General features: G+C 38.7%; 1 protein-coding gene across 6 annotated transcripts in view; it reads left to right on the forward strand.

Annotated features, from left to right (window-relative positions):
- The window catches only part of DENND1A (DENN domain containing 1A), a 525,768-nt gene that overhangs the window by 83,869 nt on the left and 414,540 nt on the right, over positions 1 to 27,359 (forward strand). For all 6 annotated transcript variants that reach the window (XM_075184725.1, XM_075184728.1, XM_075184727.1 and 3 more), the window contains exon 3: positions 26,836 to 26,879. In XM_075184725.1, coding sequence (XP_075040826.1) covers positions 26,836 to 26,879 — 44 coding nt within the window. The remainder of the gene's footprint in view (positions 1 to 26,835; positions 26,880 to 27,359) is intronic.

Below are 27,359 nucleotides of genomic sequence, written 5' to 3' on the forward strand. Positions count from 1 at the left end.
TCTTCTGGTTTCCAAGTGAATGTAGCAAGCAGATCCAGGGCTCATATATCTGAGCATTCATTATTTTCATTGATTTTCAATCGTGTTTTTGTAAACTCACACTTTGTACAAGGGATTGAAGACTGACTTTTTGTCCTAGCATTTCAGCATTGTTCTCCAATTAAAGTGAAACGTTAATGACCTGGCTCAGTTGTCTATTACGATATTGTCAATGTTTCCATAGATGGTATTACTATGGAGGCCAAACTCTGATCTTAAGAATGCATTTATTTGTGAAGACAAATAGCCTTACAGTAATTTCAAAGTCATTATAAGGTAAAGCTGTTTCTACTTATGCAAGACAAGTATTTTATCTCTTTCATCTAATGTTTTTTTTAATTCAACTCTTTTACAGCTGATTCTTCACTAAACCTATATTTTAAACTTTTACATTTACTTTTGTTTTGTCACTTTTTTTTTAAAGGGACAGTAATGAAAAATGTACTATTTTTAAAATAATAATGCTCTCCCATTATTTAGTACAGAAAGTGTTTTTTATATCTATGAAACTTTGTTTTTATTGGGAATTTCCAGACCAACCTGTTATTTACACCAATTGTACCTACGACTAAATTTCCGATCTGTTGGGTGATTCATGCATACACACTGTACACCAGTGGTTCCCAAAATTTCTCAATTCAAGGCACCCTTAGGGTCACCACAATTTTTCCAAGGCATCCCTAAGCCAAAATAATTACCGGGTAGTCCCGTTTTTTAAGTAGTTGGGTCAAAATAACGTAAGATGTATTTAGACCCCTTCACCACCACAATGTGCCCCTTCATCATATCACTGCGCCACTTCACCATTTCAATCTGTATCCCCTTCGCCATCTCACACTCTGTGTCCCCCTCTTCGTCAGCTCTCACTCTGTCCTCCTCTTTGTCAGCTCTCACTCTGTCCCCCTCTTTGTCAGCTCTCACTCTGTCCCCCTCTTTGTCAGCTCTCACTCTGTCCCCCTCTTTGTCAGCTCTCACTCTGGTCCCCCTCTTGGTCAGCTCTCACTCTGGTCCCCCTCTTGGTCAGCTCTCACTCTGGTCCCCCTCTTGGTCAGCTCTCACTCTGGTCCCCCTCTTGGTCAGCTCTCACTCTGGTCCCCCTCTTGGTCAGCTCTCACTCTGGTCCCCCTCTTGGTCAGCTCTCACTCTGGTCCCCCTCTTGGTCAGCTCTCACTCTGGTCCCCCTCTTGGTCAGCTCTCACTCTGGTCCCCCTCTTGGTCAGCTCTCACTCTGGTCCCCCACTTGGTCAGCTCTCACCCTGGTCCCCCACTTCGTCAGCTCTCACCCTGGTCCCCCACTTCGTCAGCTCTCACCCTGGTCCCCCACTCGTCAGCTCTCACCCTGGTCCCCCTCTTCGTCAGCTCTCACCCTGGCTCGGTCCCCCTCTTCGTCAGCTCTCACCCTGGCTCACCCCCCCTCCCCCTTTAGCATCTCACCCTGTCTCACCCCCCCTCCCCCTTTAGCATCTCACCCTGTCTCACCCCCCCTCCCCCTTTAGCATCTCACCCTGTCTCACCCCCCCTCCCCCTTTAGCATCTCACCCTGTCTCACCCCCCCTCCTCCTTTAGCATCTCACCCTGTCTCACCCCCCCTCCCCCTTTAGCATCTCACCCTGTCTCACCCCCCCCTCCCCCTTTAGCATCTCACCCTGTCTCACCCCCCCTCCCCCTTTAGCATCTCACCCTGTCTCACCCCCCTCCCCCTTTAGCATCTTACCCTCTCCCCCCCCCCCCCACCTTTCCTCATTTTCTGCTGTCCTCTGTCCTGATGTCCTCTCTGCTGCTGCTCCTCACTGACACTGTCGGACGTGATGAAGTCACGCCCGGCAGTCTTCTACATTTGCTGTTTCAGCCACTTCATCCAGGAATCGGTCGTGAAATCATAGACACTACATGATCGTTAGGTGATCTGGAAATATTAAACAGTGCGACCAACCTAATGAGCCAACAATCGGCACTTTACACCATTATGTAATTATACACAAAAACACGTCATCCCACCGAATGGTCGTATGTCGGCTGTTTTCCACGATTATTGGGCGAAAAAGCTCCAGTGTGTACCTAGCCTCAGGTTGCCTATCATTGCTGTGAATGACCAACAAATTAGACAAAGAGATACTCCTATTAATAAATGCGCCTAAACCGAGAAATAAGGCCACCAGTGTAGAATTATGTTTTTGTGTATTTTACTAAATATTTACAGTAGAGCAAATACAAGGTAAGTACATTTTGCTTATAAATAGGGTACATTTCCTATTACAGCTTCTGTAGTACTGTAAATTATTTCTTATTGTGAGCCAATTCCTTTTTTGCCGTCTAATTTACGTCAACACAGTTTACATTTATGGATGAATAACAGCTAGCATAAATCCTACAATAATAAAATTAATCACCTATATTGACTTTATTGGTTCAGAGGGAAAACATAATCTGGCTCAAAGATGCATCCTGCATAAAACCCATCATCAAAAGAAGACAGGGCCCTAACCATTAGTATGACCACTTATGTAGGTGTTTATAGATATGTATATGTACGATTGGTGGTCTCCATGAAGGTTGCAGAACCGCACATGTGGCCCTTGAAGTAGGAGGAGAGGGACTTATAGTAAAAACAATACGTTCTAAAACGTATGTACTACTTTAGAAATTAAGCAACAATTACAAATAACCAAGTAAAAAAAGCCTGAAAAAATGATGGTGTCTTAGGTGTTTAACTAAATCTGGTCAGTCTGATACAGAATCTCAATATACAGGCAAACAATACATGCACATTTACTAAAATGTTAACTTTTATATTGCAAATCTTTAGTTGTAGAAACATGTTTGCAGCTGACTGAAGGAAAAGGAAATATACTGTTTATATTGGGAGCTTTGAAATGAAATAAAGGCAAACTTCTGTACAATAACAGAAATGTCTCCAGTGTCACATGATCTTCCACTTCAGAGGCTGGTCCTCAGATTAAATCTGCAGCACTAAATGGCCTGATCTCAGCATTCCTAAATCTTAGATGTGTAGTATTATGATGCCCTGCTGACTCTAGAAGCAGCAGTGTGTATCTGTATTTAAGAAGTGCCAGCAGTTGCAGGGCACATCTCTTGTTAATTGCAGGATAGTTTTGTGTTGTTTTCCAGCTCTTTATTTTGGGGCTGATCTGCTCACCCTTTGGTCACCACTGAAATCTTTGAAGCTTTGCAACTAGAGGTCACATCCAAGCACAGGTCCCCGCAGTCCTTCGACTTAGAATTATGTTTTGGTAAACTAAACTCTTACTAATTGTACGGGGTTAGGCCAAGGAATGAATTATTCACAGAAATGCAGCTGCCTTACAGTATGACTGGCAATTGTGACAGCAGTTGAGTTTGTAATTGCTTATAACAACATTTAATGATGCATTTAGCCAGTTAAGAGTTAGGAGTGCCTAACAGTTTTTGGTGTTATGAAGCACGATTATTTTAAGTTTGCCATTTAAGTTAGTGTAAGCTTGTATAATAAGTATATGTACTTGGTGTATATATAACCTTTCCTCTGTTTCTGGCTATATTTGATCCTGTTCATTTTTTGTGGCAAACTGGACTACTTTGCTGATTAATAATGGTAAACGTTCATGTGGTTAAAAAAGTATATTTATGTGACTATACTATGACTGTTTGGCACAGTCTTGCAAGTCTACAGGCTGGTGTGAAAAGGTGATTGCCTTGAATGAGAGAGAACATGGCATAATTCAGTACGAGTCTGGTCTAGATTAATTGTTTATTGACTAAATCCTTGACAGTGTTCGGTTACTTGGCCATATTTTGAGATGGTATTTCCCTTGATATTATGAATAGAGCAGATACACCCTAATTTAGTATTTTAGCACCAAGAAAGTGTCATGTACAGTACTGTTTTTTGTTTAATTTACAGACCGCACATAAAATGCTTCAGGAATTCCACATTTAACCTCCATACCTGGTTCCTTAAACAGTCAAATACGGGGTGCAGAATGCGCGTTTTTAGGGGTGTTTTGCAAGCATGAGAGCACCTACTGAATTAGTTTTTCAAAACACTGTACACACAGAAACACAGGTGATACTCTGGTGAAGCTAGAGAACTGTAGCCTATCATTAGCAGTAGAGTGGCACATTCAGCTGTATTTCTGCTCATCCATCTCCTGCTTTGTCCAAGTGTAGTCAGTTTAATTGGGAGGGACTAGGCTAACACATAGCCAATACAATTATCTAAACATTAGTGTTAAGTTTATAGATTGATGCAGACTGATACCAATTATGTGCAAAAAAACAGTTCAGAAGCTATAGCAGCAGACCACATATGTTTAATTGATGAGGTGAGGATATTTCTTTATATTGCCTATGTTTTAAAGCCATTTATTAAATGTATTGCCATTATGAAGACCTATTTTAGACATTTGAGAATGTTGCATTTTTGAGATGACTATCTGCATGTTTGGGGTTTGTGTATGTATGCAAAAAAAAACCTATAAAGCCTTTTCTTAAGTACAAATAAAAAAAAACAGACAATAATTGATACACATAAATAAACTGTGATGCATAAGTCTTCTGGAGTGGCTTAAATACAGAAAAATATATATCCTGAATAGTTCCAGTCAAAGCCCAGACCGGAATCCCTTTGAGAGTTTGTGGACTGACATAGACTTACTCAAATAGACTACTTTTAAATTGCATCTAAAGGTGTTTCTAAAAAATATTAAAGTATGCAAATTGTGTTATATGTTTTTCTTATTTGAAACTACAAAACGTTCTGTGTTGATTGTAGGTTGTATTATCAAATAAATCCAATTTGTTTCCATGATGTAAGAATGCAGACTATCTGCTTTAATGTGAGGGTATTCACATCCAGATTGGATAGAATTTTTATAGCTGTTTTATATGTAGCCCCCTCTTTTTCAAGGGTCCAAAAGTATTTGGTCAGGTGACTCAGAAGCTGACTCATGGACAGTTGTAAGCTATTTCTTCATTATTTCTTTATCAATTGCGCAGCCAAAAGGTCTGGAATTGATTCCAAGTGTGGCATTTGAATATAGAAGCTGTTGCTGTGAAACCATAACACGCAGTCAAAGGAGCTCTCAATGCAAGTGAAACAGGCCATACCTGGGCTGCAGAAACAAAACAGAAATCCATTAGAGAGATGGTGGGAACCTTAGGAGTTGTCAAATCAACAGTTTGGTTCATTCTGAGAAAAAAGAACGCACTGGTAAGCTCTGCAATGCTAACAGGCCTGGACGTCCAATGACAACAGTGGTGGATGTTCTCAGGATCCTTTTCATGGTAAAGATAAACCCCTTCACAACATCCAGCCAAGTGCAGAACACTCTCCAGGAGGTAGTCGTATCATTATCCAAGTCTACCATAAAGTGACAACTTCACAAGAGCAAATAAAGAGGGTTTATGACAAGGTCCAAACCATTCATAACCTAAAAAATAGAAACGCAAGTTTAGACTTCTGCAAAAAAACAGCTAAAAAATCGAGCCCAGTTCTAGAACAGCATCATCTGGACAGATGAAACGAAGATCAACCTATCCTAATGGCTTGGAATGGATCATGTTTTGAAGCATATCTCATCTGTAAAACATGGTGGAGCCAGTGACATGACATGGGCAAGTATGGCTTCCAATGGCACTACATCACTAGTGTTTACTGATGATGTTACCGAATCCGGTGGATGAATTCTGAAGTGTATAGGGGTATACTGTCTGCTCATATTCAGCCAAATTCAGCAAAGTTGATTGGACGGCACTTCACAACATGAATGGACAATGACCCAAAGCATATTACAAAAGCAACCCAGGAGTTTTTAAGGAAAAGTAGTGGAATATTCTGCAGTGGTCGAGTCAATCACCAGATCTCAACCCGACAGCATTTCACTTGCTGAAGACAAAACTAAAGGCAGAAAGACCCACGGACAAACAACTAAAGACAGCTGTTATAAAGGCCTGGCAAGGCATAACAAAGGAGGAAACCCTGCATTTGGTAGTGTGCATGAGTTCCAGAGTTCAGATAGTCATTGCCTGCAAATGATTCACGCCAAAGTATTAAAAATAAATATAACATTTGAGCCACTGAAAATAGGGGTCTGTGAATAAAATTGGTTGCAATCCCTCAATATTTCAAACAATATTTTTGTTCAACCCCTTCAATTAAAGCTGAAAATCTGCGCTTCAATTTTTTTTTTTTTTTTTAACAAGTTTTACCCTGCAGGTTAGACTTCCGTGAATATGAAAGCAATCCCACTACAAACATGCCAATCAAAAGTCGCAATCATGTACTGAAACAGTTTAAGATATGCGTGGAAAGGACACAAATCAGTTCTTTAGAAAATCTATTCCACAGTGTGTTCTGAGGTGGTCTTAAATCTACCAACACTTACCAGTGATCCCAGGAGAAGGAGCCATCATCTCTGCTTCAGGGGCATGTAGAAATAGACTCTAATATCACAAAATTTTCTTTGTCATGTTGCCTGTAGATTGCGGTTCTGCTGCTCCACTTATATATGTGCCGACTCTCCTTGCAATTAGTAGAAGCAACACTGATCGATCCCTTTCAGCATTTAACAAGCACAGCACAACAGTCCATTATAATTGCAGAGACAGTGATTAAACCACAGAGTCTGGTGTAAATGATGGTACGATAATCTCTCAAATATTTAATGTCAGGGAACCTAGAAGATATTGGGTTACTTTTCAAGTCTTGTTTGATTTAGAAAATAGTAATATATCTGATAGATGTAGTACAATTAAAGTGACCCATGGTTGGTTAGATTTTTTTGTTTTTTGTTTTTTAAGAAACTGTTGAGAATTCAAAAAAGTTAAGGGGGAAGAAAAACGAAAAAGAATGAAAAAAGTCCAAACTGAAGTCAGTCAGAACAAAAACAAGTAAAAAATAAATTCCCTAAGCATTGTTAACTTCACTGATTTTTCCATGAAATGAGTCACATCTCTCCCTGCTCTTGAAAGGACTCAGTTTTTCCCCTATTTATGGCGTAATGAAAGTGTAAAAGATTAACGTCTTCATATACGTAAGATAGTTTTTTTTTTTATTCTAACGGTGAGGGGGTAGCATTTTCTCCTGGGGGAAAACGATAACTGGACTGACAGAGAGAGAGCTTGGGACCTATGAGAACTCCTAGTAGAAATATAAGCAAATCGGGTTATTCCTGCGCGATGAGACCAAATGCAGCCCTTCACCTTATAGTACTCAATCACCAATGAGTACTCTATAACAACATATAAACAACAGGTTTAAGGGGAAGATGGCGCTATTGGTAAATAAACTTATAGTCCTTTAACCTATATAGTACATATATCCGTTCATCCAATATCCTAGTAGAAATGTCAGGACTGGTTAGTATATGTAATTGTCTGTAGATGTATGTATTGATTGATCTGGGCTTGATAATTTGACTAAGGATGAGTGCAGAGCTCTTGTATGGTTATCTAATAAAGCAGCTAACATCAACCCCGGTGGCTGAGGTTAGGCACCAGTTTGTTGTTGAGGGGTTATATCTGCTTTGTAATACAACAAATGTCATAGCTTTGAAGCTATGTACAAAAATTATTTTAGCTAACTTAAAGGGCATATCATTTAATGATGAATATAATATAATAACAAAAAGTAATACATCCATAATTACCTGTCTGCTTAGTGTGTGGAAGCAGGTGGTGGTGTGTGGTGGTATAGTGCAATAGATTTCATAATAAGTTGGGCTCCAGACCATCTCTATCACACAATACTTACACACCTTCTCCACTGCAGCACAACCTTGGGTTCTTCCTCCTCAACAGTGCATGGATATGTTAATAGGACAGTCACAATAAAAATGTTTGCTCAATGCATATCAATTCTTCTCCCAGCAGTGTTCCCTTACCCCTCCTCTGCGGGGGTAATATCGCTGGGCTCTGGTACTAACTCTGATGCAATCTCATCCGCAACTCACCCCTCTTCTGCTGGGGTAACTTCTCCATTTACTTGGACTCGGACACTTGTGGCTCTCAGCCTCTTGTATACAAGTGGCTGAAAGCCACAAATGCTGCATCTCTGCTCCCAGCAGCTCTCCCCCCTCCATCCATTCCTAACTAGTTTCTGGTGCTCACATGCTGCTATCGGTGATCCCCCCTCTGAGAGCATGGGGGGGGGGTCTATTACCCCACAGGTTTCGTTACTGACCCACGTGGCATTGTTCTGCTACCCGCTCACAGGCGCACTGATGGATCTCGGGACCTCTTTTGTCCTGGGCCTCTGGTTCTCACACAGACCTGTGTCTGTTCGGGAAACCAGACTTTTTTTTAAAACTCTGTTCCCCACATTAAGAGCATGATTTAGCACCGTGTTGACTATCGCAGTGCCTGCATAATTAACAAGTAGCAGAATTTGAATACTAAGTTAATACAAAATGTGAGTGCAAACTGAATTTATTTAATTCAATATATAAAAATTACATCTTGTAAAAAAATGTTTAGTGTATTGAAACTTTATGCCTTATGGTTGTGGCAGCACGGTGGCTAAGTGGTTAGCATTTCTGACTCACAGAACTGGGGTCATGAGTTCAATTCCCGACCATGGCCTTATCTGTGTGGAGTTTGTATGTTCTCCCTGTGTTTGCGGTGTTTGCGTGGGTTTCCTCTGGGTGCTCCGGATTCCTCCCACACTCCAAAAACATACTGGTACGTTAATTGGCTGCTATCAAAATTGACCCTAGTCTCTCTCTCTCTCTCTGTGTATGTTAGGGAATTTAGACTGTAAGCTCCAATGGGGCAGGGACTGATGTGAATGAGTTCTCTGTACAGCGCTGCGGATTCAGTGCCGCTATATAAATAAATGGTGATGATGATGTGGCCCCCACGTTCATGTTATGCCTCATGGTTGTGGCCCCACGTTCATGTTATGCCTCATGGTTGTGGCCCCCACGTTCATGTTATGCCTCATGGTTGTGGCCCCCACGTTCATGTTATGCCTCATGGTTGTGCCCCTATGTTCATGTTATGCCTCATGGTTGTGCCTCCACGTTCATGTTATGCCTCGTGGTTGTGCCTCCACGTTCATGTTATGCCTCACTGTTGTGCACCCACGTTCATGTTATACCTCGTGGTTGTGCCCCCATGTTCTTGTTATGCCTCATGGTTGTGCCCCTATGTTCATGTTATGCCTCGTGGTTGTGCCTCCACGTTCATGTTATGCCCCATGGTTGTGGCCCCCACGTTCATTTTATGCCACGCTGTTGTTTTTACTTTACTGGAGTAACTTTAAGGTAGGACTAAGAAATGTAAGGAAATGAGATGGTAGAACAGGTTAGGTTCATTAATATTGTTTGGGGGAAAAAATTGCGTACTCTGCAGCTTGATCCACTTAACTCAAAGTTTGTATGCACACATTCCTAGTTTGTTTCAAGAAGAGCACCTCATTTGAAAGATGTGTTTGGTCCAAAATGAATGCAATGCGCCTAAAAGAAGAAATAACCGCACATAGTTGAATAAATAAAAGGTAGTAAAGGAGTACTATATAGAATCATTCATAAACTGTAGTTCTACAGGAATGATCTATCAAGTGTAATGTCTGTGGGCTATTATGCTGAAAAGACACATAGGACATGAAAGCAAAGAATTTGTTAACATATTTCAGGCAGTATGTAAAAAGAAAAAAAAAAGTATTTATTATACTGCACAAGTTTTAATTTACCAAAAATGCCACCTACAAAGAATATGAAGCAGCACACTAACATACAAACATACAATACAGGCATATATTAAGAAAAACACAAACATATTATATATATCCTGCCACAGACCCACATTTCTACACATGAAATATACTACTCAATTTTTCAATAGGTTTGTATATTTTTTCAATACATACACTTTTTGCGCTGTGTTTAATAACTTACTTGCTGGAAATATAGGATATAACAGTGCCATGTATAATACTTTTTGTGTAGTGAAATAGGAGGGCAGCAGCATACACACATCTTTATGGGTGTATATATAACATACCCTAAATGATTAAACAGTACATGCTATAATAAACATATATGTGTGTTTACCTCTCCTACCTGGGATTTCAAGCTTCACAGCAATCAATGTTTGGATTTTTGGTAACCAGTTATTTTATAATGATGCTTTTTAGAAAATGCTTCTTGATTCCCACAAGCTGTTGGAATAAATCCGAGTCTAGTTAAAGCACCAGTGGCTAAGTGACATGAGCACCTGTCCATTTTAACTGTCCTGAGTCCAATAATTCCCAGGATTCATTTGACTTGTTTGATGCTAATAACTTTCAGTCACTTCTCATCCAGTCCGGAATTGAACCAGTGACCTGTAGGTGAAAGAATCTGTTTTCTATGTATATGTTTCCTGCACCTTTAATCCAGAGTCCCACAGAGAGCATGGTCTTTGCTAAACTGGGGAAGTGGAAGGTTTAAACTGTGTTGCATCAGAGGAGCAGCTAGGATCAGCAGATAGACCATGCGTGTATCTCTGGAGTCCATGCTCTATGCACAGTGGGCAATAAATAAAACACATATTGTACCTCCAAACACTTAAAAATAGTACAAGTTACAGCCAGAACAGAGTCCCCTAAATTGCGTGCGGTGTGTAATGGGTTAACAAGCTCTCCTGCTGCTCTGATTCACATCCTTGAGATGACTCAGTTTTATTCTGCAAATCTTTTGTTGGGAAACGCTTTGCAAATAAAAAAGCAACACTGAGACAAACTTTTTTCTTCGGGACAATAGAACCATAATTGGAAATGTATGTAGATGCAGTATGGGGGTTCCTGGACAATGTGCTTAATCGTCCTGTACAGCATAATGTATTGTCCCTTTCTTCTGGCTACCAGTATGGATACCTACAGATATTTCATGTAATGCGCATTATACAATAAATCACAAATCAAGCTACAGCAGAATTGTCTAAACCTGTGGGTAAGGCTGGCAGCAATGAATACATAAATCACAGCTTGAGGCATTAAGTGGTCCATGGGTATGATTAATGGTTCCTTCACTCCCACAAAGATAGCATTCTACACACTTAGGTTTAACTGGGTGACAATCTGTTTAACCCTTCTACCACCACGGTGCATTCAGAACCACAACATTGTAGTAGAATAGTTTGGGTGATAATGGTATTACAGATATAAAAACTGTGCTTTTTGTTTAAATTGTTGAATGAATGTTTTTTTTTTTCTTAAAAAACAAATATTATGACTAAAGGAAAGTTACACCCAACATGCATTTACCATTGTGTACATGATAGTACAATATCTATTAACAGTTAAAAGATAAAAAAAAACCCACAAACTCTGCCTTTTGTTTGAACATAGGATTTTTTAAAATTAATGTTACCACCATGGAAAAATAAACTGAAAAAGGATGGTTTTGCTGTGTCATAGAGCAGGTTGAACTCTACTATGTTATATTTTCTTAAATTTAAGGACAGTTTATACTTTCTCAGGTAATCATTCAGATGTTGCTCAATTTATGCTGCCATATTGCTTTGAATGTCTGCCTATCTTCCCTTCTGGGCAGCAGTGGTAATATTTTTCAAATTGTTTATAAGACCTAAGAAAACCCAATCATAACCGTTTAGAATAAAAGACAGGGATGTTCTTGTTTTAATATTTATTATTGTTGTGGTTTTATTTCAATGGCACATTGGTTGCCTAGAATGAATGATTGGTTTCTTGGAATTATTCCAAAATTAGCAAGAGCCCTCCGCTATAGATAACACAATCATAGTAGCTGCTCAAGGCATCGTAGCAGTGTTGGTTTGTTGAGCCCAGTATGGATCGTTCAACCCGGACTACTGTGTGACCAGCAGTATGTAATCGGAGGATGCAGAATGTGTGGCATCAACAGGCTTGTGGATAACCTTGATGGATTGGTCCATATTTTAGAGACCACGTCTGTAAGCATCATCTTTACCTTGTCAGGCACGTCACTATATTACACATGAATCTTGATTGTTTTAACCTTGTGAGCAGATCTCTGCACTTAGTAACTAGTCAAACAAATATGTTGTTTCAGCTGCGAATTCTAATGTAATTATCACATTTATGAAATAATCAATGAAGCCCACAAGAACATCTAAAATAAATTAAAAGTATGATAAACTGATTCTCCCGTAAACAGAATACAGGTAGTATAACAGTTCCAAAGAATCACCAAATGAGGAACCCGCTCTGTAACGTTACCTGTTAAGTAAAAATACTATTACATGAGAAGGCAGGCATTGGAGATAGTTACACTTTTTAATTAAAACTTATTGTTTTTGAGAGGATGACGTGGCAGTGTGAATTAATATATATTGAGAGTGCATTCATTCTTTTCACTTTCAAAGGAAGAGGATCTTTACCTTGCAGGTAACTTCAGCAGTAGTGTGTATCTAAAAACTGGAAAAGAGAAGTATTGTCAAAATGGTCCTTTTGGGTCATCACCATATATAGTAAAATAATTTAAATAAAAGTCCACAAACCAAATTATTCATTTTCAGTTATGAAACACAGGCACCATATGCTGACTTATGTATTTAAGCAATGGTACCAGGCTACTGCTTTGGCTCCAGAGGCAAGAAAGTTAAACTCCACATCTATATTCACCCCAATGTATAATTTATTATTTAATGCGTAGACATATTGATATTTAATATAGCTTGTAAAATATTTTTTCTTGCTTTAATGAGAATTATTTGCTTGTTTTGAGACTTCGCAACATAAAAAAAAAATTTGAATAATCTGTTGATTTTATTTAAACGTTTTCACAGATCATTAGACTGTAGTTAATATTCTAAACCTGAGCCTCTCTTTGTGTATGAGATATTATGCAACAAGAAGGCGAGGTGGTTACATCGGTGCTTTGTTCTCCTCTATTTCACCGACACAGAAAGAGAACCAATTAATTTTTTGTACATCAAATGAACTGTGGATGCCGTAGCTCCACATACAGTTGGATGTTAACTTTTTCTGGGAGTCAAAAATGTAAATGAGCAAGTTTCGCTAGTTGTACCCAAAAATCTCATTAGCGAGATGTATTTTTAACACCAACCAAATGAGGAATATGCTTGGTATTTGAAAAGGGAGCAAAATGAAAGAAATATGTTCTTCAATAAATTAATTTATTGCAGTTATCAAAGGGAGTGGGGTTCAGCATCTTTCTCCTTCATTGGCCAGCAGTGCACCTCTGATACAGCATTTCTCCCCCTTTGGGGGAGAGTTTAGCTTCTTAATGTTTAGAAATCTATTGTGTACGGTAACAATTTATATTTAATCCACTATTCTTATCATCTACATCGACCATCTTCCCCTTACCTAAATACTCAGATCCATAGCTTGCAACATGAGTATTGTGTTTTAGCATCATGTGTCTACAAATGATAGAGATAGTACATTAAAAGGAACTTTAAACTGCAAAAGATATTGTTCTTTATTATAGAGCTGCACTGTAACCTTACTCAAAATAGCTTTCATCCTTTGGGAAATAATTTCCATACTATCTGTCTCACGCAAGTTAATGACTTTGGCTATCGTTATATATTTTTATATTGTCCTTTTACCAGCTTCACACTGTAGTATACAGTAGTGTTTGCCATACCGGTCTTATGGAAGACAATGTTGTAGAAACATGTTTGCTTTCAACATAGACGACACTGCGAGATGCTTTGATAGAATAAGTGGTAGGCACGGCTCCTAAAAAGTGCCTTTATTTTTTTTGTGTGCTTTCTAGAGATCTTAGTGGATGAACCCTTCTAATGATTGATTAGATTTGATTCCTACCTTATCAATAACTTTATCCACACTTCACATTCATGTAGTATATAGTTTATGTATACAATTAAGCAAAACTTACTGTATTGTGACAATATGGTATTTTTCTAAACAAAGGAAAAAAGCAGTTTTCCGGTGTATATGTAACTTCCTGAATAGATTGCTAGCAGCCCTGCTGTTGTTCTAAGTGTCGCCCATGTAGAGGGCCCCATGTATGATATAACTACGTGGGGACAAAATATTATTTAAAATTTTTTTCATTCAATAGAATGTACCAAGTGTGAGAGTGAAGATGGTGACTGCATATGGCTCACAGGCCAACCGTTAGACGGTCCTGTTCTACATAGTGACGTATTCATCATTTTTATTTATTATTTTACACATAGCTGGCAATATGATCATGAGTTGATTTGATACAGAAAGCATATGCTTTACTGCAAATGAGCTTTAAATGTAATTCCAAAGAAAATTGAGGTAAATAAAAAGGGATTTCACATTTTTCAAGCTCATACAATTGCATTCCTTAATCTTACCACTACCTATATCAGTAGAAAAAAAGTCCATATAATTGTAGTTATTGTAATAGTTCAACCATCTAGTGTTAGCAACATGTCAGCCTGCCACTCATCATACCTTGTACCTGCTTGCCACTCATCATACCTTGTACCTGCTTGCCACTCATCATACCTTGTACCTGCTTACCACTCATCATACCTTGTACCTGCTTGCCACTCATCATACCTTGTACCTGCTTGCCACTCATCATACCTTGTACCTGCTTACCACTCATCATACCTTGTACCTGCTTACCACTCATCATACCTTGTACCTGCTTACCACTCATCATACCTTGTACCTGCTTACCACTCATCATACCTTGTACCTGCTTACCACTCATCATACCTTGTACCTGCTTACCACTCATCATACCTTGTACCTGCTTACCTCTCATCATACCTTGTACCTGCTTACCACTCATCATACCTTGTACCTGCTTACCACTCATCATACCTTGTACCTGCTTACCACTCATCATACCTTGTACCTGCTTACCACTCATCATACCTTGTACCTGCTTACCACTCATCATACCTTGTACCTGCTTACCACTCATCATACCTTGTACCTGCTTACCACTCATCATACCTTGTACCTGCTTACCACTCATCATACCTTGTACCTGCTTACCACTCATCATACCTTGTACCTGCTTACCACTCATCATACCTTGTACCTGCTTACCTCTCATCATACCTTGTACCTGCTTACCTCTCATCATACCTTGTACCTGCTTACCACTCATCATACCTTGTACCTGCTTACCACTCATCATACCTTGTACCTGCTTACCACTCATCATACCTTGTACCTGCTTACCACTCATCATACCTTGTACCTGCTTACCACTCATCATACCTTGTACCTGCTTGCCACTCTCATCATACATTTGTACCTGCTTGCCACTCTCATCATACATTTGTACCTGCTTACCACTCATCATACCTTGTACCTGCTTACCACTAATCATACCTTGTACCTGCTTACCTCTCATCATACCTTGTACCTGCTTACCTCTCATCATTGCTTGTACCTGCTTACCTCTCATCATACCTTGTACCTGCTTACTACTAATCATACCTTGTACCTGCTTACCACTCATCATACCTTGTACCTGCTTACCACTCATCATACCTTGTACCTGCTTACCACTCATCATACCTTGTACCTGCTTACCACTCATCATACCTTGTACCTGCTTACCACTCATCATACCTTGTACCTGCTTACCACTCATCATACCTTGTACCTGCTTACCACTCATCATACCTTGTACCTGCTTACCACTCATCATACCTTGTACCTGCTTACCACTCATCATACCTTGTACCTGCTTACCACTCATCATACCTTGTACCTGCTTACCACTCATCATACCTTGTACCTGCTTACCACTCATCATACCTTGTACCTGCTTGCCACTCATCATACCTTGTACCTGCTTGCCACTCTCATCATATTTGTACATTGCTATAAATGTACTGGACATCAATTTTCCAAGAGTAGCAAGATTTTTTTTTTTCTATTCACAATTTTTTCAATAAGATATTCATTATATTTCAAAGAGAGACTACATTATTTGTCTTGCATGGTTTAGATAATTTAATCAACAAAACTATGTGCCCATTTATAAACCAGTTTGTTACAAAACTTATTGTCATGTATTGTTTTATATAATACAATAGTCTTACTCTGTCTTGTTGATAGTCTTCAGCTACATCCACATTTGTTACTTGCCAGGACACAGTGTTATAAAGAAAAATGATCACCTTTCTTATAAGTGGAGTTTCTTAGATTCTCATAGGAGTAAATGGTGATATGTAAGTGTATTTGGTTTACATATGCTTATAAAAAGACATTGTGGACAAAGCCTTTTGATGTTCGATAATAACACAATCCAGACACACTCTAACACTGCACGGAACTTTGTTTGTTTGAAACGGAACTGATGTTTTGCAGTGAAGGAAAATAAACACCCACCAAGTAATTTAGGAAATACTACTGCTAAATTTAGTTAAATAAATGTATTTATTATGTTAACCTTATTTTGTATATCCAAAGTATTTCAACTCTAGATTATATATTTTTTTTCCTATTGGAACCAGAGTCATTACTGTGCTACAGTTCAGCAAAAAACAGGGAATAATCGTTTTGTCAGACACTACATCTCATTTCACACTTCGCTTTTCATTGTTCATGAAAAATGCAGCAAATTTCTCTTTCTGTACGACTCTGTTGACATGGGAAGAATTTGTTCTCTATAAAAGAGCAACATAGCTTTGGTTGACTTGCCATTTGAAGCATATTCCCATCCCGTGAACTGGAAAATTAAATCGGGTTACAGCATAGATTAACATCTAGGCTTGTGGATTGAAGAGAAGGCCGCTAAACTCCATGAAATTAAGTAACTAGATTACATTGTTCAGGATACATTTCAAAGCTCTGTTCCATATTGTTCTCCTATTTTCCCTTGGCTGTAATCTAATTTAAACCTTAATACTACATTGTACTTTTTCCCTCTGTTAATCAGGGCTTGCTGAAGATAAATATTATCATTTCTAAATCCAGTTTTCCAAAGCTATTGGGAAGATTTTTTATGGAGTGCAATACATTTGCAGACAGAAGATGTAATAACTGAGGAGATAAGAAATGTTAGCCATGCTTTTGACCAAATATGTAATTTGACAAATCTGTTATACATTAAATATATTAAATCAGTGCCTCTATAACGCCTTTTTTTTTTTTTTTTTTTTTTTTTAACTTGCAAGTTAGACTTTACTTTTTTCCTGACAATCAGCCAGCCAAATGATAGCCATAAACAAAATCTGTATTTCTTTTAAATAGAATCTAATGTAGTTTAAACTGCATTTTTGAGATTCACTTTATGCATCGTGAATTCATTCTATAGGAAGCAAGAGATCTGTCCCAAGCCCTAGTTATTATTATAATCTTGATACAGCAATTAATACAAAGTTGTTAATGGGATTGTGCTCCATATAAAATATATAAAAACCTTTCATAAAATGTTCTGAGACTGTTTTGATGGTCAATGAAAAACATATGACATATTATAATGCATAGAAGACTAGTAAAACAATTCAAACAAAAACATACACGTAGGCTGCTGCCAAGGATAACATTTAGAGGCAGTTTACTTAGGGCGGAGGGGTTGTATGTTTGCCACTTTTGTTTCCTAGATGTACACAGCTCTGAAAAATCAACTTCTGTGCATTAAGGCAAGTCACTGAGCTTATGGTAGGAAGAGGCTGCAATCTGGCTTGTGCTTTTGTAGATGGATCTCCTTGAGATCCACTATACTGCCCTGAGTACTGTATCCAACTGCAGTCCTTCTCTCTTGTTCTGTTGTTAAACAGCCAGAATGGTGCTTTCACTCATTTTGGGCAGAGGGTTATACTTCATTATATGGATGTCCTCCTAGCCAGGGACCAACACACAAAGCTAAACATGTGTGAATATTCTGATGACATTTATTTCTAGAAGGCTCGGATACAACAGGGCCTTGATTTAACATTCTATGACGGGTGGATAAAATCTGCAGTTATGGAGCCAGTTCCTCAAATCTACAAATGGACCTGTTTCAAGGGCTTTTCGTCTTCAGATTACTTACATTTATTAGCTTTTATTTGCTATTTGCAAATTTTTCTATGTGCATTCTTTTTTTCTTTGATACCATGAAAGAAGAGTAGTTTAATTTTGTTGACTAGTAGCAGCTACAGTGTGCAATATGCATCTCGCCAAAATAAGTTGGCAAAAAAGATGATCGCCTGTGAAAGATAAAGCAAAGCATAGAGTAAAGGTCACAGAAGGTCATTTATTAGCCAATGAGTCATGTGAATATGGACAATCTCTTTAAGGAACATTCACTTTTGGTATTTATGTCAATTAAAATCTAAGAATGTAGTAGGACTCCAGAAGATGTCATAAGCACTGTCATAGGAGCTAGATTTAGTGAGTCAACATAGTTATAAAGGATGTACCTAAAATTGTGTTTTAAGATAGGGAAAAATATTAAAAAAAGCAGATTGACAGATATTGCCACTGTATTGTATGTGCTCACTGTAACACTAGAATTAAGAGAGAAACTTTGTAGCAAGTATTTGAGCATCAAAAAGGACCTTCAAGGTCATAGCTGTTCAATAAAATTTGTAATACAGGACGGCTAAGTCAGTTAAATTGGTGAAGAGAGCTGTGAGTAGGAGGACCAATCTCTTCATCCCATGAGGAGGGGGGGGGGCATGAGTGGGAGAACCAACCACAAGCTGCAATAAACAGGGAAATCTGTGGCCTCTTTGGGTGCGGCTAATGGAGTGAGGAAGTTATTGCAGCTTCAAAATAAAATGTTAGATTCATCTTTTTCAACATTTACAGTGTAATGACATTCTATGGAGATAATTTCATCATTAATCACACGTGGAGATTGAGAATAAATTAATGCTTTGTCAATAAAATTTGAGGTGAGTAGGAAAATCCATGATGTTTGGGCACCGTAGTACCCGATAATGAGCGCCGCTGGACATCGCTCGCTATTGAATTCCCCCCTAAATGACTTGTATAGCTGTAAATTTCAGTTGATATTTCTCAAGAGTTTAAAAAGATCTGTGGTTTCATATTGTCCCTCCGTAGTCACTGTAATATTGCTTGTTAAATACAATGTTTTATGGTACTTGTCTTCAGTCATTATTCTTTCCAACCCAAGCCTCTGAGTAGCTCGCGTAACTTTGCCCTGCTCACTAGTAGCTGCTGCAGAGGGCAATATGTATCTCACCTAAAAAGTAGCCAAGCCTGCTCACTCATGAGCATTGCTGCAACTTTTCCTACCATTGGCAAGTACTAAGATATAGGCCTTGCGATAATCATCTGGAGTCTATATTGTCTACAGAACGTAAATGTTCGCTTAAATAATTAAACTTTAGTATATGTATCCTCCAATTCTTGCCTTGTAATAGTTGAGTTCCACAATCAGGACATATGCTTCACATGCAGGGCTAACATATTGTATTGAAACACCATTAATTGTAAATGTCTAGAAGCAATAGTAAAGCTGGGTACACACTACAGAAATTTCGACCAACTTTTTATGCTGAGCGATTTTACATGCGATCGATGTTCCGATTGCTCAGTCCATGGGCTGCATACACACTACCCTTGTTTAGGACGATAAAGGGAAGAGCGGACGTCCCTTTAGCGACTTTTTACAGCCATGTTGTCGTGAGCAATGACTGTAATTTCGTACTCACTGTTGTGGATCGGTCAGAAGTTTATACACACTACACAGTGGAAACGAGATTGCAATGAAAATATTAAACGGTACGACCAACCAAATGAGGCGATAATCGTCCATTAGGGCAGACTTTCGACCATCGTGTCACTGCACACACTGACCCGACTTTTGAACGAGCGGTCGTATGTCGGCTGTTTGAGCCGATTATTGGACGAAAACAGTGTAGTGTGTACCCAGCTTAAGTCTCTAGAATGCAAGCTTTACTGAGCGGTTTTCAGAACATTTTTTAATTATTTATTTTACTTCATTTCTGTTTATTACTTTGTTTCCCTCACTGTACAGCAGTGCAGGCTATGTATGAAAATTTTTAAATAAATATTATGAATATGTGGCATAAAATAGTGTGTCTCAAGCTAGGAATTAGTGACTCATGTGTAGACGGGGAAGTAGGGTTTGAAAGGAGAAGGAGAGACTTGTAAATAATGCAAAATTTAATAGGGAGCCAGTAATGACTGCAGGAGACGGGAGGCATTGACGGTATTCCCAGTCACTCTGTGTTCTGTTTATTTAAAAAATGTAACCATTGGTTGAATTTATTCTTTCAGGTTTACAATGGGAACCATCCGTGCATTAACATGCTTGTAAAACAAATTTGGCCTATGAAAACTCAGATTTCAAGCCAACTCTGAGGAACATGTAAACATTAAAATTACTCATGAAAGAATGCAATTGCCCTTGAGCTACAAACCCAACAAAATGAAGTGAGCTGTAAAGATTGTAGGATCGCCTCACCCAGACACGATGATCAAAACTCTAAGCTATGAAGTCTGCATCTGTTAGCGATGTGTCCCAAGGCAACTCTTAGCTCACATATTTGCAAGCATTATGATATAGAAGGAGAAGGTGTCTGAGGCTAATTCAGCTTGAACTGCTTTACTCTGGCGCAGTCTGTCCCTCTGGCACATAGGTTATACTTTAGATTTGCTATTGGGTACGCTAGATGTTTTATAATAAATAAAAAGAACACCACATTTTTTTTTTTTTTTTCATTATTTCCAATTGATAAGATGATTTGCAAGTTATTGTTATGAACTTTTGCTATGTTCCGGTGAAAAATAAGCATATCTTAAATTTTATTCTAGTTTATAAGATGAGAAAGAATGGGAATGAGACTAATTACTACAATACAACTTTGGCTAGTATTCTTTTACTTGGTAGAAACAATGTTACTGCACTCTGCAATGTTACTGCACTCTGCAAATCTATTAAAGCATTGATAGGTGACCTAGTATATGAGAAAACAGACCAAAAGCGACCTCTGCACAAACAAATTACTCATGCCAAAATGCCCCCAACACCCCTCACTTGTTGGCAGACCCAAAACCTTCAGATTCGACATGTACTCCAAAATTCCCCAACATGCCACTCGGACCTCCTCCCAAACCCCTCAAACCTCCCCGCATGCCCCTTCATAAGTAAGCAGAGGATACGTCGGATCAGTAGCAACCAGCTGCATGCTGTAGGTAAAGGCTCACCAGGCCAATGATGGCCCACTGGCTGCCGTTGCCTATCAGTAAGTGATCAGCCACAACATTAAAACCACTGACAAATAAAATGAATAATATTGATTATCTCGTTACAGTGGCACCTGTCAAGAGGTGGGGTATATTAGGCAGCAAGTGAACAGTCAGTCCTTGTAGTTGATGTGTTGTAAGCAGGAAATATGGGCAAGCTTAAGTAGGAGGATTTGAGCGACTTTGATAATGGCCAATTTGTGATGGCTTGACGACTGGGTCACAGAATCTCCAAAATGGCATGTGGTGTGGGGTGTTCCTGGAATGCAGTGGTTGGCACCTACCAAAAGTGGTCCAAGAAAGAACAACCGGTGAACCAGTGATGGGCCTTGGGCACCCATTGTGTGGTAAGCAAAGGCTAGCCCTTCTGGTCCACTCCCACAGAAGAGCTACTGTAGCACAAATTGCGGATATAGTTAATGCTGGCTATAATAGAAAGTTTCCAAACAAATACAAAGTAAGCTGCACCCGTGGACCAAACCACAATAATAATTGAATAATATAAAAATATTTGAGATATATATAAAAAAGAAGGAAAGATGGCGGACCTTGTCTGAAATACAAAAAAAAATCTTTATTTTGACCAATACTAAAAAATGTGTTATAAAAAATATGAATTTTGTTTTGATGGTACGAGGTAAGGGCGTACTGGCTGTTGGGGACAATCTTTCCCCCGTGAAGTTCCAACATTCGGAAGAGGTGTTTGTAGTCCCAATCAGGTGTGCTTCTGTTTGAATGGGTGGAGACAGGTTAAATCAATAACTTGAAAAGAATTCTGATTTCCAAAGGTGCATATGATCCAATTTGATGCTCTAAGAAGATATGCTTTTTCCAGACATGCGCTAACAATCATCCAACTGACAACTGGCGCATTACATATGCTCTGGGCTGACTTTTTCAAAGATTTTTTGAAAAAGTCAGATGATTTTAAGTAAGCTATTTAACCTGTCTCCACCCATTCAAACAGAAGCACACCTGATCGGGACTACAAACACCTCTTCAGGCTGTTGGAACTTCAAAGGGGAAATATTTTACCTAACAGCCGGTACACTCTTACATCGTACCATCAAAACAAGATTTAAGGGGGTGCACTACATATGCATGCCACTCAACGTCCTACATAGAAGAATGATATTCCAGTGTGCGCACCAGCACTATAGGTGCCATTTCTTGGGTGAGATCGTTTTATATTTCTTCGCTACCATCTGCTTATTGATCCTACATTTATGATAGTCATTCCTGGTAGACTGTACGTACATCCAGGGTTTTACATCACTATTTACAAAGCGTACTGGCTACACACTTTGTTTCATTTACTGTTGTGTCAGTCTCTATATTGAAAATTTCATCAATTGATATTTATTATTTGAACTGAGGTTGCCTCTGCTCAAATCAGACAATATTATTTGTTGTATGTATAATATTTTTTTTATAACATTTTTTAGTATTGTTAAAAATAAAGATTTTTTGTATTTCAGACAAGGTCTGCCATCCTTCCTTCCTTTTGTGTATGTGTGTGTGTATATGTATATATATATATATATATATATATATATATATATATATATATATATATATATATATATATATATATATTCTCAAATATTATTCAATTATTATTGTGATTTGTTCCCTGGGTGCACCTTACTTTGTATATGTTTGGTATCTGTTCACAAGGGGTTTGCGACGGGGATCATTTAGTTTATATTATACATATCTCCATTTGGGTTTGGAGCACTCAGGATTATGTTATTGATTCTTCTTTATAATAGAAAGGTGTCCGAACACACAGTGCGAGCAGAGTAGCCGCAGACTGGTCAGAGTGGCCGTGATGACCCCTGTCCACTGCCGACAGCGCCTACTATGGGAACGTGTGCTGCAGAACTTCGACCATGGAGCAATGGAAGAAGGTGACCTGGTCTGAAGAATCATGTTTTCTGTTACATCATGTTGACAGCCGGGTACATGTGCGCCATTTTCCTGGGGAAGAGATGGCATCAGGATGCACAATAGGAAGAAGACATGACTGAGGAAGCAGAGTGTGACGTTCTAGGCAATATTCTGTTGGGAAACCTTGGGTCCTGACATGGATGTGAATATTACTTTGACATGTACCACCTACCTAAACATTATTGCAAACCAGGTACATACCTTCATGGCAACAGTATTCTCTGATGGCGGTGATCTCCTTCAGCAGAATAATGCTCCATGTCACACTGTTCAGGAATGGTTTTAGAAATATGACAAAGAGTTCAAGGTGTTAACTTGTCCTCCAAATTCACAAGGTCTCAATCTGATTGAGCATCTGTGAAATGTGCTGGAGAAGCTAGTCTGAGCCATGGAGGCCCCACCTATCAACTTAACAGGACTTAAAGAATCTGCTGCCAGTTTCTTCTTCTTTTTCTCTCCAAAACTTAAACCCTTTAAACTTAAAGCAAATTACCTGTACATATGCACTTTCCGACAAGCATGTCACATTGCTTTGTATTATTTTCGTTGTTGCCTGCAGTGTTCAGTTGCAATGCTCAATAATTGTTAAGCTGGCAATACGATTACATAGGGTCTGATTAACTAACAAATGCTAAACAAACGTAATCCGAGTTTCTTAAAAAATGCACACACATCGGACATATATGCATGTCTGTATACAGGAAGTAGTGGTTCTAAAGAAATGTCTAATGAATTTAGGTCTAGGGCCGTACTGCTCTAACGGACAATATGTCCAGTACATTTGTGGAATATAAAGACACAGAAGAATGCACAGTAAAAAACTATTCAATTAAATTCACCTGTTAATACAGTCAATGACAAAATATTTATTTTTTTTATAAAAAAAAAAAAAAAAGACCCCACCAATAAAATACATTTATCATAATGTTATGAATGTCTACTTTATAGAAAATGCATTTTTATAGTTTCTCCTGATTGCAAACACATGTTCTACCATGCATGCACAGCTGTCATCGCTAGTAATCACCACAGCTGACCTGTAGCTGGTGCAAATAATACGACTGAAAAACACGTACCTTAGAGATGCCCAAAGCTTGAATGGGACCCTGCTGCGTGTGCCCGAGCTTGGCACGCCTTTACTGTATATTGACTATATGTATGCCCCCATTCCTCTCTCTGTCCTGTCCCTGAAATCATCAGCTGTAGCAAGGGTCCTTTTGTGGTAGAAAATGAATTGGACGTTGCGGTGTTCTCTGGCATATTGTCCCATTCTGGTCATGCACAGAGCTGTTTTATGCACAATATGCACTTATCAGCATTTTTGTGTCTTAATAAATTGAGCCCATAGGCTCCCTCCTCCATACAGTTCCATTATTGGAACTGCAGAGGATCTGGCATATGAATTCTCTGGGATCAATATGTATTATGTATGAATTAAAAAAATATCTCTGAATAGAATTTAAATATTGTTACAATGTATAAAACATATAATTCAGATGTATTGGTGGAATGTCAATTATAATGGTACTGGACGGTATGGTGCATATATGGCTGACCAGCATGTTAAAGTTCCTGATAATTGTCCGTATGACCTGTGTGTAAGTGCCGTGTGTATGGCTAGCGTCGTATGTAATCTTATGTAGGCGTGGGATTGGTGTATGTTGTGTTTGTGCCCAGTGAGGATATGCTCTGTGTGACAGAATGTGATGTATCGTTATCATTGGGTATTTGTAAGACGCCACAAAGCTCTGCAGCGCCAGACAATTGGTATAACAAATCATGCATAAAACAAATCGTACATAAAATCAGCACAGCTGATATTGATGAAGAAGGTGTGGATGTGAGAGGGTAGATAAGGAACTGCTCGTGAGAAATATAAATGTAGAGGTTGTGTGTATGTATGTGTTAATGTGTATATACTCTTGTCCATTGAAGATATGCACAGGAAATGAGAGTATGTCCTTTGTATATTTTTTCTGTCTGGCCTTCCAAAATGTGTAACCTTAATACTTTACCCCAATATCTAAGATAGAGATTTAGAACATTTGCCCTGATAACTTATCTACAAAGGGGCGCCCAGTCCGCCCGTGTCTTCCTGTATCTGTCCAGTCCCAGCTGCAGACATTGCATGTTCGGCTGGGTGTGTCAGTGAGTGGGTAGAGGCAGGCTGACACTCACATACTGGCCCTCGTGAGATAGGCATAATCAGAGCTAAGCTAACCTGTTCTGTTTGAAGCTGGCCCTCCTCTCTGTTTCTGCCTGAAAGTTCTAGCTCCTAGGTTTTGTCCCTGGCTCCTATGTTTTGGAGAAATTTTGAGCCCTGCCATCATAAAAAACAAAGTGGTTCTCTATTTTTATTGCCCTTATTAGAAATAATGCAGATTACTAAATTCCTTTTTCTCTAGACCATAGAGCAGCAGATGAGTGGATCCGTGCTGCCAATTAGGGATATGAAGGAAATGCTCATGTTTATGTTTGCAAACAGATAGTAAAAGTTAGCTGTACATTTAGAAGTCTGACTTAATAACACAATGTAAATAGCTATGCCATAAATTATGGGTTCTTTAGTTTTTTAATCTTGTACCCCAGTTACGTAACCAGAGAATAAAATACTGCCTTATGTTGTCTCAGCAGCTGTCCATCAAGCCTAATTAAGGCTCACTTGGGTGTGACTCACAAGCCAGCCCTTGCTACATGTTAGCCCCTATAGCTGGTGGTGAGTGCATCTGATATTAACTGCATTTTAATAGAATTTGAAGCATATAGGTCAGTGTAGGACCTGCATACAATGAGGTGCCTGTGACGCTGGGATGCAGGCTCAAATGTTTTGATCAAAATGTGAACTAATACCTCATGTTTTCATTTTGCTAGATACACACAGATATAGAGTGTTAAGGATAAGCGCTAACAACAACTGTCTTTGTGTTTTGTACTCCAATTACATATCTGATGTAGTTTCAAGAACCATGGTTATCTTATTCTTTTGTAGTGTGCTTGGGGTTTTACACAGTTGTATCAAATTAAATGATTCATTAATTTATTAGCTTGTAATACTTAGTAGGTTTTTAAAGAGATGACGATACTCCCAAAATAGCATGACGTTATTTTATGTAGCGACACATTGTGAGCAGCAAATCAGAGGATATCTGCCTTGCTTGTCTGTCATTTTTTCCCCACAGTCCTCCAATTTCTAAATGCACATACTTTATATATACATAAACCTAAACGGCGTGAATGTAATGACATGTTTATGCTACTACTGAATGCCTAGGTCTTATTTTAAAATAAAAGGACAGATAACAAGCTTGCTGGTTTTCCCACGTCCCTAATAGACCAAATGCAGCGTTTAGCTCTTACAAAGCGCTTCTGCTGGCCATCTGACAAGGGTTTGTGTTCTTAAAAAGATAACACTTTTCTTCGCAAGTCAATTTAAACTGGTTAGTTGTAGTGTCAGGTAACCATTTAGATGTAATGGGGCAGCAGAGCTTATTTTAACTTTTATTTTTGTTCCTCTTTTTTATCTTTCTGGGGAGGCTAAAGGGAGAGTCTCAGAGTGAGTTCGTTGCTTTTTTTCTACACAGACCCAGGCTGCCCTCGCAGGATCCCCTGCCAGGATTTCTATCATCTTCTGATCAAATATTAATGTATGATTCTCTGCTTGCTCACTAATCCAAAGCCAATTAATATTATCTGTCAATTATTTACAGATCCTGAGCTGCAGAGGATCTTCCCAGAAGACTTCAGTGACCAGGTTTGGAATGCGTAATTAATTTTTTTTTTCTCCTGTTTTTAATGTGACACCAAATCTTTCCGCCAGATACTTAAAGTGCTGTTACTGCTGTCCTTTAATAAACACAGGTGAAAACTTGATTGCGTGAGTGGAGCAGATTCAGTACTCGATAAGATGTCACAGATTATTTGTGCTAGGGGAAGCTAGTTTATGTCTTCATATATTTCATGCAGCTTTGAAAAGTAACATGAGGAAATATATTATATTATTGTCATTGTTGTTCGCTCTGTCCATTCAAAGGAATTGAAAATACAACTATTTTGAAAGCTACAAACATCTGTAGTTCTCTTATTGGTTTGATTACGTTTTTTGTTTGGGAATGTCATGCACAGACACTCCATTTTTCTTTGTGTTTTTCGTGATCATGTGCCGCTAAGTTGCGCGGTCTATGAATAATATCTAATATATATAAGCCTAGCGGCGTGTGTTAGTGTGTGTGTG

The sequence above is a fragment of the Mixophyes fleayi genome, chromosome 9 (assembly GCF_038048845.1).
Source record: "Mixophyes fleayi isolate aMixFle1 chromosome 9, aMixFle1.hap1, whole genome shotgun sequence".
NCBI lineage: Eukaryota > Metazoa > Chordata > Amphibia > Anura > Limnodynastidae > Mixophyes > Mixophyes fleayi.